This window comes from Hippopotamus amphibius, chromosome 9 (genome assembly GCF_030028045.1).
Source record: "Hippopotamus amphibius kiboko isolate mHipAmp2 chromosome 9, mHipAmp2.hap2, whole genome shotgun sequence".
Classification (NCBI taxonomy): Eukaryota; Metazoa; Chordata; class Mammalia; order Artiodactyla; family Hippopotamidae; genus Hippopotamus; species Hippopotamus amphibius.
In genome coordinates this window covers 38,280,921-38,297,996 of record NC_080194.1, presented here as the reverse complement: position 1 = coordinate 38,297,996, position 17,076 = coordinate 38,280,921, and the positions used below count along the sequence as shown (strand labels likewise).

Here is a 17,076-nt window from a genome sequence, read left to right as displayed (position 1 = left end):
ATTTGACGGCAAGAAAGCTGGGGTATCCAAGTCCCATCGATCATTGCTTGAAGACTATTCTTATAGGAATTGACAACCCTGAACTTCCTGTCTGCACTGGACTCAGGCCAAGAATGCTCCTGAGGCCAGAAAATGTAATCCATCAAGTAATTTTAAGAGAAAGCTGTTGGTCTATGAGAGAGGGGTGAACATCTAAGGCAAGACACCAGCAGTGGCTTCCACTTGAGTCAAACAGAGCTAATCCCTGCCATGCCCCTCAACTGAGGTGCAGCCTTACTCAGGCTCCTTACCCAAATGTTTTTAAATGCCTGGAAGTGAATTGCTGGCTCTCTGTGACAAAGTTTTCACCAGTCAGTGTGACAAGGGAATATTACGAATAACAGAAATACTAGCATATGGGGTGCGAAGAGTATTTTTCATTCTGAGACTTCTGATCATCCATCCCCTTTTAGGGTGTTAAAATGTCCATTTTTAAAAAAAATAATGGTGATAGTGTATGATAATATTTTAATGTTTCACTTAATTAAATATGAATTGGCACCCCTATTTCTTCATTTTTGTTTGTATGTGTATATTTTTCTCTCAATTTTATTGCAGTGTAGTTTATATACAATAAGGTACATCCTGTATAATGAGTTTTTTACAAAGTGTGTACCATTTTAACAACCACCAAAATCAAGAAAAAGACTGTCTCCATCACTGAAAAAAGTTCCCTCATGCCCACTTGCAGTTGATTTCTTCCTCCACCCCTTGCCTTAAGCAAGCATTAGTTGCTTGAAAGTGTGCATTAGCTTTCCATAGTCTAGAATTTCATATGAAGGGAATCACACAGGATGTATTTTGTGTTTGGAAGAAATAATACCAATGCTACATAGAATTTTCCAGAAAAAATGAAGGAGAGGAGATACTACCCAACTCATACTGTGAGAACACCTTTATCTTGATACCCAAACCAGACAAATACATGACATAAAAAGGTAATAGATATCCTTCAAAGACACAGATCCAAAACATTAAATAAAATTTTAGAAAATTAAACTGAACAACATACAAAAGCTTGATACATCAAACTAGATAAAATCCAGTTTGGTTAATCCACAGAATACAAGGTTAGTTTAACATTCAAATATCAATTAGTGTATTTCACTATTATTAACAAAAGCCCATGTAATCACCTCATTACATACAGAAAAAGCATCTAACAAAATACAGCCTGCCCCTTACCCCAAACCCCAGGTGTGCTAATGATGTCAGAGAAGTTTTTGGATCTCAGAATATAATACAAAATCTATATGAACGTTTCGAAGTCAGAGCTGTTTTGATCCCTACCACCTAGAGCAGGAGAGGATCAGTCTTAGAGGGAACTAGATGAAAGGGATAAACTTTATTGGGGTCTTTATTTCTCCCATGCATTCCCCTCAGACTATGGTACCATCACTGAAACTGCTGAGTGGAAAGAAAGCTGCAGAGCGTTTGTCATGGCTGCGTTATTTGTAAGCACAGAGCAGGCCCTCTATATTCCCAACTGGGGTCTATGTAATTTTATTTAATAGTAGATCCTGAAAAGAGCAGTCCTGGGTCAGGGATAATGGGTGATTAACTAAGCGGCTGGTTTGCGTAGGTTGTAGAAAACAAGAACTATTAATGCCCAGACTTCAATGAGGCATTTCTCTGAGCTGTGACCGTCACAAAATTCATCTGAAGGATTCGCAGCCTAGAACTTGCTCTTTTATGCATGTCTCCCTCTGCCCATGGGTATACTTTACTATCCAAGGTACTCATGTCTTAAGGCAATAGGAGTAGAGGATAAAAAAATAAGAAGATAACAAACATTATGAAATAAAGACAATGAATTAAACAACCCATGTGATAAGCATCAGAATGACTAGTTAGAGAAAATAACTACTACAGATCAATTAGCTCTATTTAGCATGGAAGCACAAAGTAAGTATTTACTTGATAAATAAAAGCAGGAATGCCCTCAGAGACTTAATGGAGTGCATTGGAAATATAAAGTCGGGACGTTCAGTTATAATAAAGAAAGAATTAAAAAAATAAAATAGTTGATATGAGGAATCCAGTGGATGAGTTGAAGAGCTGATAAATGCAGCTGAAAAGCACATTGATAAGCTGGATATAGCACACACAAAAAATTCCCAGTCATGTTAGATAATGGTCAGAAGACACAGAAAGAAGGAGGAGGAAATGATTCAAAGACTTTGTGCGAAGAGGCCAAAATGTAAATTTGGTCTGATAAAAGTCACATAGGAAATAAATAACTGGAAGGGGAACATACTTGAATAGAAATGAAGAAGTGCTCATACATTTTTAAAATGTAAGACTGAAGATTGAAAGGTGTTGTTGAGAGACAAATTAGATGTTAAAAAATAAAGCACCTAGATACACGATAGTGATATCAGAGGAAAAGAATCAGTTCTAAAGGCTGCATGTGATCAGATGGATTCCTAAACAAGCGCTGAGATTCTGATATTTGTTGGGGGCATTTGAGGGAGTTGAAATTTAAAATAAAAGGTCAGAGAAACAAAAGTAAGTCAAAGTAGCTATTTTAGTAACGAACAAAGAAAAATCACAAAGCAGAAAAATTAACATTACCAATGAAAGTTTTAAAGATGACCACAAATTGTTTTACATTTCTCCATGAAGTTGAGCTCACTTACCTTCCTTGTGAATCTTGGCTAGCTTTAGTGACTCACTAATGACCAATAGAATGTGGCAGAAGTGATGCTGATTACAAAATATGTGTAGAGAATAAAAATCTAATAAACCCTCAATTTTTGTGGATAGAATTCTAATGGGAGCTCACTCTGCCATATAATAGTATGTATCACATGCGTTAGTAATAAAAATATAGTGGCATTGCTGTAAGTAACGTCAAATACACCAATAATGGAACAGAAACAGAGCCATGTATGTATGAGAACTTCGTATGTAATAAAGCTGACATCTCAAATCAGTGGAAACAGGATCAATTATTTATCTCCATGTGGAGAATAATAAAGGTAGATCCATACTTAACACTATAAACAGGTGTGGTATTCAAAAATGCTTAGTAACTGGTAAAGTACTTCCACCAACAAAAAAGAAGATATTCAGGACATGCTTTAGAGCTGGGCACTGATAGACCCTGCTCTGCAAGCATTAACCCACTACTTGATCTATTATGGGGAGGTCTAGGAGACACCACAAAAGGGGCCATAGTTGAGTTGAGGGTGCTCAGTGGTTCAGTTAGAGGATAGTTATAAAAATAACATACAGTATTATTCATATTTTCACAACTGATATGACTATAGCAGTGCATACTACAACTTAATTCACTTCTAATCTTGACAATATAAACCACAAGTAGATGTCAATATATCACTATGAAGTATAAGGCACCATGTTTCAATAAAAAAGTAAAACAAACAAAAATTAAACAAAAACGACTTTGTGATCTTGTAAAATATTCCAGAAATAAGATCCCTGAAGAAAATCTATTAATAGAAAAATAGTTTCACTTGATCAAGTTGAAAGATTTCCATTAAATAATGGACAGCATACACTAAAATTGACAGCTATGTGACAGACCAGAGGAAATATTAGCAACATCTAGTCCACAGGGGCTCTAATATATGGTTAATCAGGAAAATATTGTAAATATTTAAGAAAACAAACAATTAATAGAAAAAGGGAAAGGATGTGAACATGTAATTTACAGTATAAAAACCACAAATGGATAAATAGTATATAAAGAAAGCTCAGTTATCAGAAGAAAATCAAATTAAAATAATGAGATACTATTTTACATCCATCAAGTTTTCAAAAAAAAATTATCAAATGATGTAAAGAATGTGAAAAATAAAGAAACCTGAGGAATTTCGTGTGGGATTTTGTAAATATTTTGGAGAGATATTTGATAATTCCTAGTGAAATTAAATACATTTATATACCATAACTGAAAAAAATTCCTGCACATATAGTTACTAAGTCCATAAAGAGAGATGTATAGGATATTGAGAGTAGCAGCATTTTTTCATAATAGTTCATTATAAGTCACATGGGTGTTGGCTACTTACATGAAAAGGGGTAATGCACATAATGGAAACTGAACAGCAGTCAAACATAATGGAATCACCTTACACATAGGAACATGTATATATTTTTAATATTTAGCACTGATGGAAAATAAAATAGCATCAGATTTATAATCCAATGACATTTGTATAAATTCAACATCCAAACCATCCTTCCATAAATGAGCACATACCTAAATAAGCGCACCAGTAATTAATCAGAAAGACATTTTAAAGCAATTGAGCTTTTACTTTTCTGAAGGGAAAACAACAAGGAGGAATATTGAGGTGCACAGAAGAAAGAGAAAAATAAAGCAAAGAAGGCCTTAGAGAGACTGATGATGCTTGTCCCCATAACTTGAGCCATATGAATAATGCCCATGAGGTACAAAATGAAAATAAAGATGAATGAACAAATCATGTTTCCTAATAATCGGTTGTAATCCAATCCCATTCAAAAATACAGCAAAAATTAATGTAGAATTTTCTCTCTGAAAAACACATGGCATTTTCTCAGTAATATTTTATTCAATTTTCTCTTGCATTTTTATGATTAAAATGCCATGATAAATTCATGGTAAGTTAACATCGATCTATTCAATAGCATGGTTCGGGATGTATCTATCTAACAGCAGGTGCAGGAAGCCCAAGAGAACTTCTGAGTGAGCCCATTGGATCTATGGAAGGTACCATGTATGCATGTGCAAATGAGTATGAACAGGTACGAACGTGTGTAAGACACTCATAACCAGGAAATAGACTACTTTCCTACAGAGCACACAGTATATGTATGACTGTATTATTAAAGGTACTTTCTTTTAAAAAGAAAGAAAATAAATTTCTTCTCCCATCTGTCTGCCTGTCAGAACCAAAATGGCCCTTTGGTCCAAAGGGAGCAGGTATAGAGAAGTTCCCAGAGGGCAGAGTCCCTGAGGCTCTAGAGTTATAACTATCCCAGGTACTTCGGGAACTATCCAAGGCTCCAATATCAGTGGAGTCAGACCCCATCCTCACATCTTCTAAGTGAGTCTGGGTGAAAGGTGCCTAAGAGGTAGCTATTCCAAGATTAACCAGGAGACAGGAGAGCCCTGTCTCGTCATCAGAGATCTGTGTTCCTTTCCATTCCTGAGTCAGTACTGCTGAAGTAGCCTGAAAACAGGGTAGCATAGACTGCCTCCTGTTTCAGGTAAGTAAGCACAGGTGAAAGCCTGTGCTCTGGGACCTTTTTTTGTTTTGCCCTCCTCTTACCTTCTCTGATATTTTGCTTGGTGGTGAAAGAGGTACAGGGAGATGGAGTATGCCCATGGGAGATTAATAGGTACTGGGGGAGCTGGAAGGTGCATCCTTTGGAGCCCATTTATAAAAATTGGGTATTTACAACTATGAATGTGGACATTTAGGTGCTTTAGGGTAAATGTTCTGCCCACAAATGCTTAAATCATGGAGTAGAAATTAAATCTAGTCTATATAACTTCACAGGTTGAGGACAGAGACTCCAATTAGGTGTCAGTGGGACCTGAAAAATAGTTCCTCTGATTTCAAATCAATCTAAAAAGTTTCATAAAGCTGTATCTGCCGAAACCAGATGCCCAAAGATCAGTGAGGTATCTGCCAGTGGATGTCCTCAATAATGTCTGTAGCTACACTTCAGAGAGATGCTTGTAGGTCTTCCTGGGTTTTGTGGAGTTAGATGATCCCTAACAACACTTCTACTTCTTAAAATAGGGTGGCCTATCCTGCAGCTTGAGAAAAAGTTTGGGTGGCTGGGTCTCCACGTTAGTCTTGGACCTTCAGCTTTCCTGGCTTATTCCTACCCCTGACTGGAACCAGTAATCATTAGCTCCAAGTCCTCAGCCCTAGTGCTGCCATTGACAAGTTCTGATTGCAAACAAAGATGGAAAAAGGAGACGGGAGGAAGCTGATGCTTCTATACTTTAATTCTAAGGCTAAGTAGGTTGTTCAGGGCTTCTTGAATGATTTATGGATCGAAGAATATGCAGGAACAAACACTCCAGAGAAGCAAGAAGGAGAAAAGAAGAGTCAGTGAGTGGGGAAGGAGACAAAATAATCTTTTTCCTTTGTTCTCAGTAATGCCATTTTATTACTAGAAGTAATTATCCCAAAGCTCTTCAGGAGCTTCTTCCTCTAGGCCTCCCCATGGATATGCGTGCCTGAATTACCAATTATTTCAATTGACTGTACCCTCTGAAGGACATTTCAAGATTTTCTCTGCTTCCATGAAGGGAATTCTTAATTCTTTCAAGAATTACTTTAAAATCCTTAGATAAGAAAAGCATCCTGGAGATGGTTAGATCTGGGGCTGTGACTTATAAGATGGAAAAGGGAAACAGAAAGGAGATGGAAGGACCATAAGGGTGGATTTATCATCTTCTCACCAATGCAATCAGAAGACTCAACTTTTCATCTTGTTTAATGACAGGTATCCCTCCCACATAGCTGTGAGATTCACTCATCCTCCTTTTAAGGTTGCTTCTTCCAGAAGTTAAGAGTCCTACTAATGTGAGGATCAAATAAATAAAGTGAAAAAAAGCAATTATTTTCAGAATCTGTACCTACCAAATTAAAATGACTTTTTAGACAAAAATCAAATTAACTAACTTTATTTTTAGTGTATAGTTTTTAAATTATCTAATTAAAGAAAAATAAATATAACAGAAAGGTCAGATTGGGGTACCTGGAGGTTTAGGTCCATTTTATCTGAGTGCCTAGTTAGTGCCAGGTTCTGCTGCTTATTTGGGCGTATCGCTATAGTTAAATCATATGTATGATAGTCTACGTGGTTATTAAAAACTAAAAAGAGGAAGAAACTTAGGAATACAAATTTAGAGACTCATCTGTCAAAAAGTAGTTTTCTAAGTAATTTTCTCCCTCTTTTAGTTTCTATAAAGACTTAACAGTTCTATTAAAAAATACACCTTGAACAAATTAAACATGTATAAATAAATCAAATCACTTCAGTTCTCTCTACTGTTTAAAGTAATAGGAATATCCCAGGAGTATGTCACAAATGATATACAGATAAATTCCCTTGGCTCTGGATAATCTGCTAGGATCCACAAGCTTCACTTAGGTACAGCAACTTGTTCTATACTCATGTATCTTTAATCAGTAGCTAAATTTTATCCTAACTTTACAGATCACTAAAAGAAAGCTGTAGAAATATACGACAAAATATGAGAGCACACCAAAATGGCACCATCTCCGCTGAGGTCTCAGACTTCCTCCTGAATTGTTTTGTTAGATCCCCCAGCTGGCAGCTCTGGCTGTCCCTGCCCCTCAGCCTCCTCTTCCTTCTGGCCATGGGGGCCAACACCACCCTCTTGATCACCATCTGGCTGGAGGCCTCCCTGCATGAGCCCATGTACTACCTGCTCAGCCTCCTCTCCCTGCTGGACATGGTGCTCTGTCTCACCGTCATCCCCAAGGTCCTGGCCATCTTCTGGTTTGACCTCAAGTCCATCAGCTTCTTTGCCTGCTTCCTTCAGATGTACATCATGAATTGCTTCCTTGCCATGGAGTCCTGCACATTCATGGTCATGGCCTATGACCGCTATGTGGCCATCTGTCATCCACTGAGGTACCCATCCATCATCACTGACCAGTTTGTAGCCAAGGCAGCTGCTTTTATTTTGAGCAGAAATGTCCTTTTCACAGTGCCCATCCCAATCCTTTCTGTACGACTCCATTACTGTGGGAGAAATACCATTGAGAACTGCATCTGTGCCAATATGTCTGTCTCCAGGCTCTCCTGTGATGATGTTACCATCAATCGCCTCTACCAATTTGCTGGAGGCTGGACTCTGCTGGGATCTGACCTCATCCTCATCTTCCTCTCCTACACCTTCATACTGAGGGCTGTACTGAGACTCAAGGCAGAGGGAGCTGTGGCCAAGGCCCTAAGCACATGTGGCTCCCACTTCATCCTTATCCTCTTCTTCAGCACCATCCTCCTGGTCTTCGTCCTCACTCATGTGGCAAAGAAGAAGGTTTCCCCTGAGGTGCCAGTCTTGCTCAATGTCCTCCACCACGTCATCCCTGCAGCCCTCAACCCCATTGTTTATGGGGTGCGCACCCAGGAGATCAAGCAAGGAATCCAGAGGTTACTGAAGAAAGGGTGGTAATTAGGACAACTGGATCTCTGCACTCCTAAAATAGAATGCCTTTGAATCAATAATGGGTGAGTAGGCTGAATACATGTTTAAAAGTTATAATCTCAAACTGGATAAACTGTCTTTGTGTCCCCTTTAATAAAGCGTCAGTTTCATTTAGCGTTTCTCTTTCTCTCACTCCTCAATCAGGATTCTCCTTGGCCCTTTCTCCTTTTTTCTCACCCTTATTATCCTTTTTTGTCCAAAATATTATGCTTTTTTAGATCAAGCTCTGAAGTGAGAGATTTATGTCCCTGAATAGACAACTGTTAACATGACACAAAATGTATAATATTGAGTATACGGCTGTGGATATTTTGTGGGTTGTGTTGTATATTGTATAATGTCTTCTTATTGTTATTTCCACAGAAGGGAACATATTGGAGAATAAAATATAGGAGCTGAAATTTCAGTCCTGAGTGGTGGGAAGTTGCTACTGGTCTTTAATTGGGTCTTTCTCTCTCATCCTTCAACTGCATCATTGTCTTTCTTTGTCACTGCTTCTGCTTCTGGCTCCTGCTCTGTCCCTGCCTCTGTCTCTGTCTCTGTCTCTATCTTCTCTTCTAGAAAGTAAGGTGATTTTTAGCAATGTGTGTTGCAAAAAAGCAGCGTTTTTTCCTGGATTGCTCATGTGTGTGACAATTATCAATGAGTTTTACTAGATTTAAGAGACTCCTAAATTCTCATCCCCATCTGGACACCTACCTTTTGGATCCAGGCTGTCATAGTTTATGGTATGCAAATAAAGCTATGCTAATGAATTAAAGAAATGTAAGCATTATAAATATGATCCAATAATAATTCCAAAATATAAAACAGACTATATGGACATTTTTTTTCTTTTAATTGGGCAGTTCCTAAGCACACTTTGTGTCCTGGGAATTCTGTTAGCCATTAAGGTACCAAAATAAATAGAACATTATTGTTGTTTTCAATAGCTCAAAGTTTTGTTAGGAGGAATACAAATATTAATTCCAGGAATATACTCTTCTCAAATAGAAAAGGTGAGGAATGGAATAATGTACCTGCACTGGCATTAAGATACTTGGCAACATAAGAAAACACTGGGTAAAGAGTTAAAAGGTCTGAGTTGTAAACCTTGCACAACTACCATGAAAAAATAAAAGTTAGTTTCCTAGGAACAAATGAGGTGATCTCTCTGTGTTTTACATTACTCTATTACCTAAGAACAGTGAGCAATTTGCTTTAGAAAATCCTTTCTAACTATGAGCTTGTGTGCCTCAATGACTACATATAAGTGTATTATTTTGTTTTGGCCTTGGAAGAAAAATCTCCCAATAATTCAAAACTGTCCCCCAAATCTTGGTCTTTCAGTCATCACAGAAAGAACCAGAGATATATTCTTGGCCTACTTAAGCATTCATTCTGCAAAGCTCTGTCCATTTCTTTTTCTTATTCATCACAATGAAGAACAATAAATTTGTATTTGATTTCTCTGCTCTTGCAAAGCACTATGAGCTGCTGTTTGAAAAATAAGCATGAACTCATATAATAAAAAGTAATAATTCAAAGCATGAAATCAATATTTTAATTGAGAATAATAAATTTTTCAAAATTATAAAGCAATCTGTCAAGATCCAACTAGGTTTACACTAGAGATAACCTTCTTTTTATTACTTAAAGAGGAAGATCTCCCAAAAATCTCATTCTCTCAAAGATTTCAGCATAAAAAGAATGCCTTAGCTTAAAATGTGTACAAATGGATGCCAAAGGGAAGGTCTTACAAATATAGATATAATATTCTTCTAAATTAAATTTAAACCACTTCATCTTAGGAAATATTAAAATCTTTAAGTTTTAGCAATATTATATATTAACATAAAACTCTGTGGACTAACCTGTATTAGGGTAAAATTGTTTGTATATCAAACCCAGATCTCTTCAAGTAGCTGTTAGAAGAAACTGAATGTAAAAAATAATGAGCTACATTGTGGTATTTAGAGCACATACTTCCCCAGGACTGAGGACATTTTATATAAGTTTGCCTTCCAAAATAGACTGGTAAGATGTTCACATTTTAAAAATATATATCTGAAAGCTTTACATTGTTTCATTTATACACAACGTTTACACATTTGTGGCCCGTATCAAAGCAGTGTTGACAGATTCATTTGATACACAAGGGGAATAGATTTAGCAATGGCTTTATCTCACTGAAATGGGTGATACTAAGGAGGATTTCCTCCAGAAGAGTGCTCTCCATTTGAACCACATATTTAATTTTAAACTTTTTAGTAGCCAAATCAAAAACAAAAAAGTTAATTTTAATAGTACATTTTAGGGACTTCCCTGGTGGTGCAGTGGTTAAGAATCCGCCTGCCAATACAGGGGATACGGGTTCAATCCCTGGTCCGGGAAATTCCCACATGCCGTGGAGCAACTGAGCCGGTGCACCGCAACTACTGAGTCTGTGCTCTAGAGCCCGTGAGCCACAACTACTGTGCTTGCATGCCACAACTACTGAAGCTCACATGCCTAGAGCCCGTGCTCTACAACAAGAGAAGCCACGGCAATGAGAAGCGTGCACTGCAATGAAGTAGCCCCCGCTCACTGCAACCAGAGAAAGCCTACATGCAGCAGCGAAGACCCAATGAAGCCAAAAATAAAAAGTAAACCAAAAAAGTGTATTTATTTAATCCAATATATCTAAATATTATCACTACAAATACATAATAAATATAAAATAATTTAATGATGAAATAGTATACATTCTTTTTTATGTGCTAGGTCTTTGAAATCCGGTGTGTATTTTATACTTCAAGCATTTTTCATTTGGGACAATCTACATTTCAAGTGCTCATATGTGGCTTGTGGCTACTATATTAATTAATTAATACAGCACTAGACTCCAAATGAGGAGAAGAAAAATCCAATCGGGGATGAATGTATCCTTCCTGGAAAAGAGATATAGCTATATGCTTTATTCTTTGGTGTAATTTTTCTCTTTTTCTTTGCTGTGCCACACAGAGAAAAGAAAGCCGGAATTTTAGAGCTTGAATGATGACTTCTTTGTATATCACGGGTGCTAAATCCTAGGAACCAATGTGTGAAGACTAAAATAAGAGAAGGCTCATTTATTGGCTTTCTACAACATATAGTCTGCAAATCCTACAATAGATGTTCATATCAAAGGTTTACCAGAAGGTAGATGGTAAGAATCATAATTTGTAATTCTTTAAGTTTCTTTTTACACTAATTACACACATGTGTATATGAGGATTTTAAATTAATTTTGTTATAATACATTTTCTATGAAATGTTTAATAGTGAGATTTTTGTAATTTATTATTCAATCAAATATGACCAAGAAACCTGTCTCCTCAAACCAAATAGCCATCATCCATAAAATGTTAAAGCTCAGATTTTCTTGATTGGACCTTGGAGTTTGTTCACACATTACCCATAATTAGTCACTTCCTCTTATATCCGCAAAGAATAAGGCAGATATTTGGGAGCAGACCCAGCTGACACAGGATGTTGAGCTGGGAGAACAATGAGAGCGCATAGAGAGAATGGTGATGGCCCTTCAGGCCAACGCTTAACATCATATTATCTATAAAATATGCATCTATACCTAATGTAGACAAACCCTTGTTATGGTGCTAAGGTTGCAGTAATAAGTAAATAGGCAAGGCCCCTGTGTATAAGTTTGAAGAACTCGAGAGTTCACCAAGGGCTAGAATACATTTGAACTGTGGCCAGCCAGAGTGGAGAGACTGTATTAAATACCTGGGTATTCAGAAGGATCTCCAGGACAGCTGTATATAATTAGTGATACTAAACTAGCCCTGGAGATAAGGTTAATCTAGATCTACCTTAAAAGACTAAAAATAAGTCTTGAAAGGGACAACTTGATCAAAACGTATCTTACTGACTCACCAAAACAAACTTACATGCTCCTGGCTTTGGTCTGAACTTTTGTGCCCCTCCCCCATTCATATATTGAAATCCCAACCTTCAGAGATGATGGTATTAGCTGGTGGGGCCTTTAGGCGGTGCTAAGGTCACATGCAAGTGGAGCCCTCATGAATGGAATTAGTGTTCTTATAAAAGAGACCCCACAAAGACCCTTCACATTTCCACTATGTCAGGCACCAGTGATAAACCAGGAAGAGGGTCCCCACCAGAAAGCAACTATACTGGCACCTTGATCTTGGATGTCCTGCCTCCAGAAATATGAGAAATAAATTTCTGTTGTTTATAATCTACTCAGCCTGTAATATTTTGTTTCAGCAGCCCAAATGAACCAAAACACTCTTTAAAGCAAAACAACTAAATCTAGATTTCCAACATTGTAAGATTCTCAACATCTAACAAAAAACCAATAGCCATACTAAGATGCTGGAAAATATGGCCCATAACCAGGAGAAAAATCAGTTAACACAAGCAGACACAGAAATTTACAGAGATGATAGAATTATAAAGCTGAAAATATTAAAACAATCTTACAAATATGCTAAAGGATAGATAGAAAAAACATAATGAAATAAAAGGAAGGTTAAAAAAAGAACCTAATGAAATTTCCACAGTGAAAATAAATAATATCTGAACAAAAAAATATAACTCACTCAACGGGTTTATAGTAAATTTGACATTGCAGGAAAAAAAAAACTTAAAGCTATAGAAATGTAACCTATTTGAACTAAAGCATTAGAGAAATAATGCAGAAGAGATACAAAGACAAAATGTAGAGAGAAAAAAAAATGTGAGATGATATTAACCAGTCTAGTATTCATGTACTTCATAACTGAAGACGTAGACAGAAAAGGAAGTAGGGAAGAAAAGCATAGTGACAATATACAGGGATTTCTAAAATATGTTGAAATAAAGTGTATTGTAAAATAGAAGAAATACATGAAGAGGTAAAATAGAAGTAAATGTTTATGATTTCTTATTTTATATGATTTCTTCTTATTTTATAACTGAAAGATACATATTTAAAACCCTAGAGCAGAATATAGCCAATGTGTTCTTTAAAAAGCCCACATTTTTAAGGCCAGGATTTTAAGGCCATGTCTCTGTTACAACTACTCTTCCATACAGAATAAAAGAAGTTTATATGGAAACTGGCTAATCATATCCATAGAGTAAATGTGTGTTGTTTAAATTAGTATTTTTGATGAAGGAAGGGATGTCCATTTTGACACCCAGGACACATTTGACAACATCCGGAGACATTTTTGCCTCTGACAACTGTGGGGACCAGAGGTAAACAAAGGGGTAGTGCTGACAACAAATAGTGAAGGCAGGCCAGGAAGGCTGTTAACCATCCCACAGTGCACAGGATGGACCCACACATACAAGAGTTAGTTGCCTGACCAAAATGTCAATGCTGCTTGAGAAACCCTGGTCCAAATAATCCAAATAAAATGCAGAAACAGACATACAAGATTTGAAAATAAACAAGTCTCATTTCATGTACTCGCTAAAAGAAATTCATTTTTTTAAAGATTTTTTTCATGTGGACCATTTTTAAAGTGTTTATTCAATTTGTTACAATATTGCTTCTGTTTTATGTTTTGGTTTTTTGGCCCCGAGGCATGCGGGATCTTAGCTCTCTTACCAGGGATAGAATCCACACCCCGCGCATTGGAAGGCAAAATCTTAACCACTGGACCTCCAGGGAAGTCCCAAGAAATTAATTTTAACTACTAAAAGCAGAGAGGTCTTCAATGAATACTGCTAGAGAGGTGGCCAAGATACCAGAGTAGGAAGACCCTGAGTTCACCTCCTCCCACAGGCACAACAAATTATAATGAATTACAATATTTTAATGTGTCAACTAGATTAAATATAAATTAGCATCTTTATTTCCTCACTAGAATAGAGTCAGGAGGTCAGAAGGAGGAGCTTGCATGCAGAACCACGGAAAGTCAATTAACAGGAAGAATTATCTATTGTAGACCCAACAGAAGAATCATCAACAGGAAATATTCATCAATTACAGGCCCAATGGGAAAAGATGTACATTGCATCTCCTACAAGAAATCAACTACCCTAGCAACTCAGCCAATGAGAAAATTGTCATCATCCTGAACTCTCACTTTTCTCCAACGGACTTTCATTCAAAACAAGCCCTCCTAACAGTTTTCATATTCTCTAAAATAACTTTCTCTCTTTTGTCTGTTGTTCTCGCCTGTGGTTTTTGCTATAGCTTGCTTGTCCTGAATTGTAGCTCCTCTGCTATTCCTAAATAAACCCTTTTTTTCTGGTAAATTAACCTGACTGGTTCTTATATGTGTTCTCTTTTGTTTGTTTTCATTGAAGTATAGTTGATATGCAATATTCTGTTAGTTTCAGGTTAGAGTTATTTGACATTTATATACTTTACAAATTGATTACCACTATAAGTTTAGTAATCATCCATAAAAGTTATCACAATATTATTGACTATAGACTCTCTGTGCTGTACATTACATCCCACTGACATTTATTTTATAACTGGGAGGTTCTACCTCTTAACCGCCTTCACCTCTTTCACCCAAACCTGCAACCCCTTCCTCTCTGGCAACCAAAAGTTATTCTCTGTATTTATGAGTTAGTCTTGTCTTTGTTTTGTTTGTTCATTTGTTTCTATTTCCAACAGCTCCTTTTGTTAATACAATGTTTTGAAATTTCATCTACAGGGCTGTGTGCTCCAGCAGTTCACTTTTATGGGTAAATAGTACTCCATTGTGGGTATGGATCACAGTTTGTTCACCTATTTACCTCTTGATGAACATTTAAGTTGCTTCCAGATTTTACCTACTCTGAATGAAACAGTTATGAACATGCATGTCAAGACTTTGTGTGGATATATGTTTGAAGTTCTTGGTAAATGTTAGAAGTGGATTGCAAGATTGTATGCTAGGGCTAATCTTAACTTTCTAGCAGACTGCCAAACTGTTTTGAACAGTCACTGCTCCATTTTATATTCCCACCAGCAGTGAGCCTTCCAGTTCTTACTTCCTCCACATCCATGCCAACACTTGGTATTGTCAGTCTTTTTTAAACGTCAGCCATTCTTGTAGCTATGCAGTGGCATCTTATCACAATTTTAATTTGTGTTGCTCTAAATGGTCATTTAAATGGCTTCTTTGAAAAAAGTCTATTCAAGTCTTTTGTTTATTTTTTTAAATGGGTTACTTGCTTTATGCTTAAGTAATAACATTGTATATTCTAGAAAAGAGTACTTTGCAGAAATATGCATCATGAAAATTTCTCACAACCTATGGCTTGCTTGCCTATTCATTTTTCCATTTTTATTTTTTAAAGAGCAGTTATTTTAAATTTTGATGAAATATAACACCGTTATTAACTTCTTTGATGCATGTTTTTTGTCCTAATTAAGAAATATTTGCCTATCTTAAGTTTATAAAGATTTTCTCCAACAGCTTCTAATAATTTTTACTTTTACTCTAAGGTTTGTATGTGGTATTTGATAATGACTGGGGTTCTTTTTTCTTTTTTTCAAATGGAAATACAGTTGTTCCAGTAGCATTTACTGAAAAGACTATAATTTCTTCCATTGAATTTCCTTGGGCCCTTAGTCAAAAAGCAACTTGTTAATGTATAAGTCTATTTCTGGACCCTCCATTCTTTTCCATTACACCAATCTATATGTATCCTTACACCAAAAACACAATGTCTTGATTACTTTACCGTATTTTATGTAATGAAATGAGATAATGTGAGTCCTCCAAAGCTGTTCCTTCTTAAAATTGTCCTTACTCTTCTATGTCCTTTGAATTTCATATAAATTTTAGAAGCAGCTTGTCAATTTCTACAAAAGGCTGCTGGGATTTTAATTAGGATTATATTGAATCTGCAGATCAATTTGAGGAGAATTAATGTCCTGAAAATTTTGCACCTTCAAACCCATGAAAATAATATATATTTACATTTCTACATCTTCCATAATTTATCTCAGCCTTGTTTTTAGTTCCCATGTATAGCTCTTGCACATATTTTTTAAAAAGTATTCCTAAATATTATACTTTCATATTATTTTAAATATTTTTATAGTTCATTTTCCAATGGCTTATTTCTTGTGTATAGAAAAAATGATTTTTATCTGTTTACTTTGTATTCCGAGATATATACTTATTAGTTTGTGAAGTTTTTCAAACTGCATTTGCAGGATTTTCCATATACATGTATAGTTTTCTTTAAATAAAGACAATTTTGCTTCATTCTTTCCAAATTATATGTCTTTTCCTTTAATTTATTGCACTGCTTAGGAAATCCAGTACAATGTTAACTGGAAATGCTGAGAATGGAAATGCTTATCTTTTTTCTTATGTTACAAATAATATCATTAAGTAAGATGTCAGCTGTTCAGCATCAATTTGAAAAAGTTTCTTTCTTATCCTTGTTTGTTTAGTATTATTATGAAAGGATATTGAATTTTGTTAAATGTTTTTCTAATTTGATTGAGATAGTTATATGTTTTGCCCTCTATCTTGTTGATATAACTAACTAGATCAACTTATTTTTTATTGTTAAAACAACTTACAACAGATAAATGGATAAAGAAGATGTGGTATATATCTATACAATGGAATATTACTCAGCCATAAAGATGGATGCATTTTTTTCCATTAGCAACAACATCAATAGACTTGTATAGTATTATGCTTAGGGAAATAAGTCAGACAGAACAAGACTAATACTATGTGATATCACTTGTATGTGGAAGCAAAAAAATAAAACAAACTAGTGAATATAATAAAAAAGAAACAGACTCACAGATATTGAAAACAAACTAGCTGGCAGAGGGAAAGGGGAAAGGGGCAAGATAGGGGTAGGGGATTAAGAGGTACAAACTACTGCTT

At 36.0% G+C, this 17,076-nt stretch overlaps 1 protein-coding gene across 1 annotated transcript; it reads left to right on the top strand.

Annotated features, from left to right (window-relative positions):
• The first annotated feature begins 7,267 nt into the window (after positions 1 to 7,267).
• Positions 7,268 to 8,215, top strand: LOC130861677 (olfactory receptor 56A3). The gene has a single exon (XM_057750767.1). It carries the CDS (start codon positions 7,268 to 7,270, stop codon positions 8,213 to 8,215), a length of 948 nt encoding a protein of 315 aa, XP_057606750.1.
• Positions 8,216 to 17,076: the final 8,861 nt, after the last annotated feature.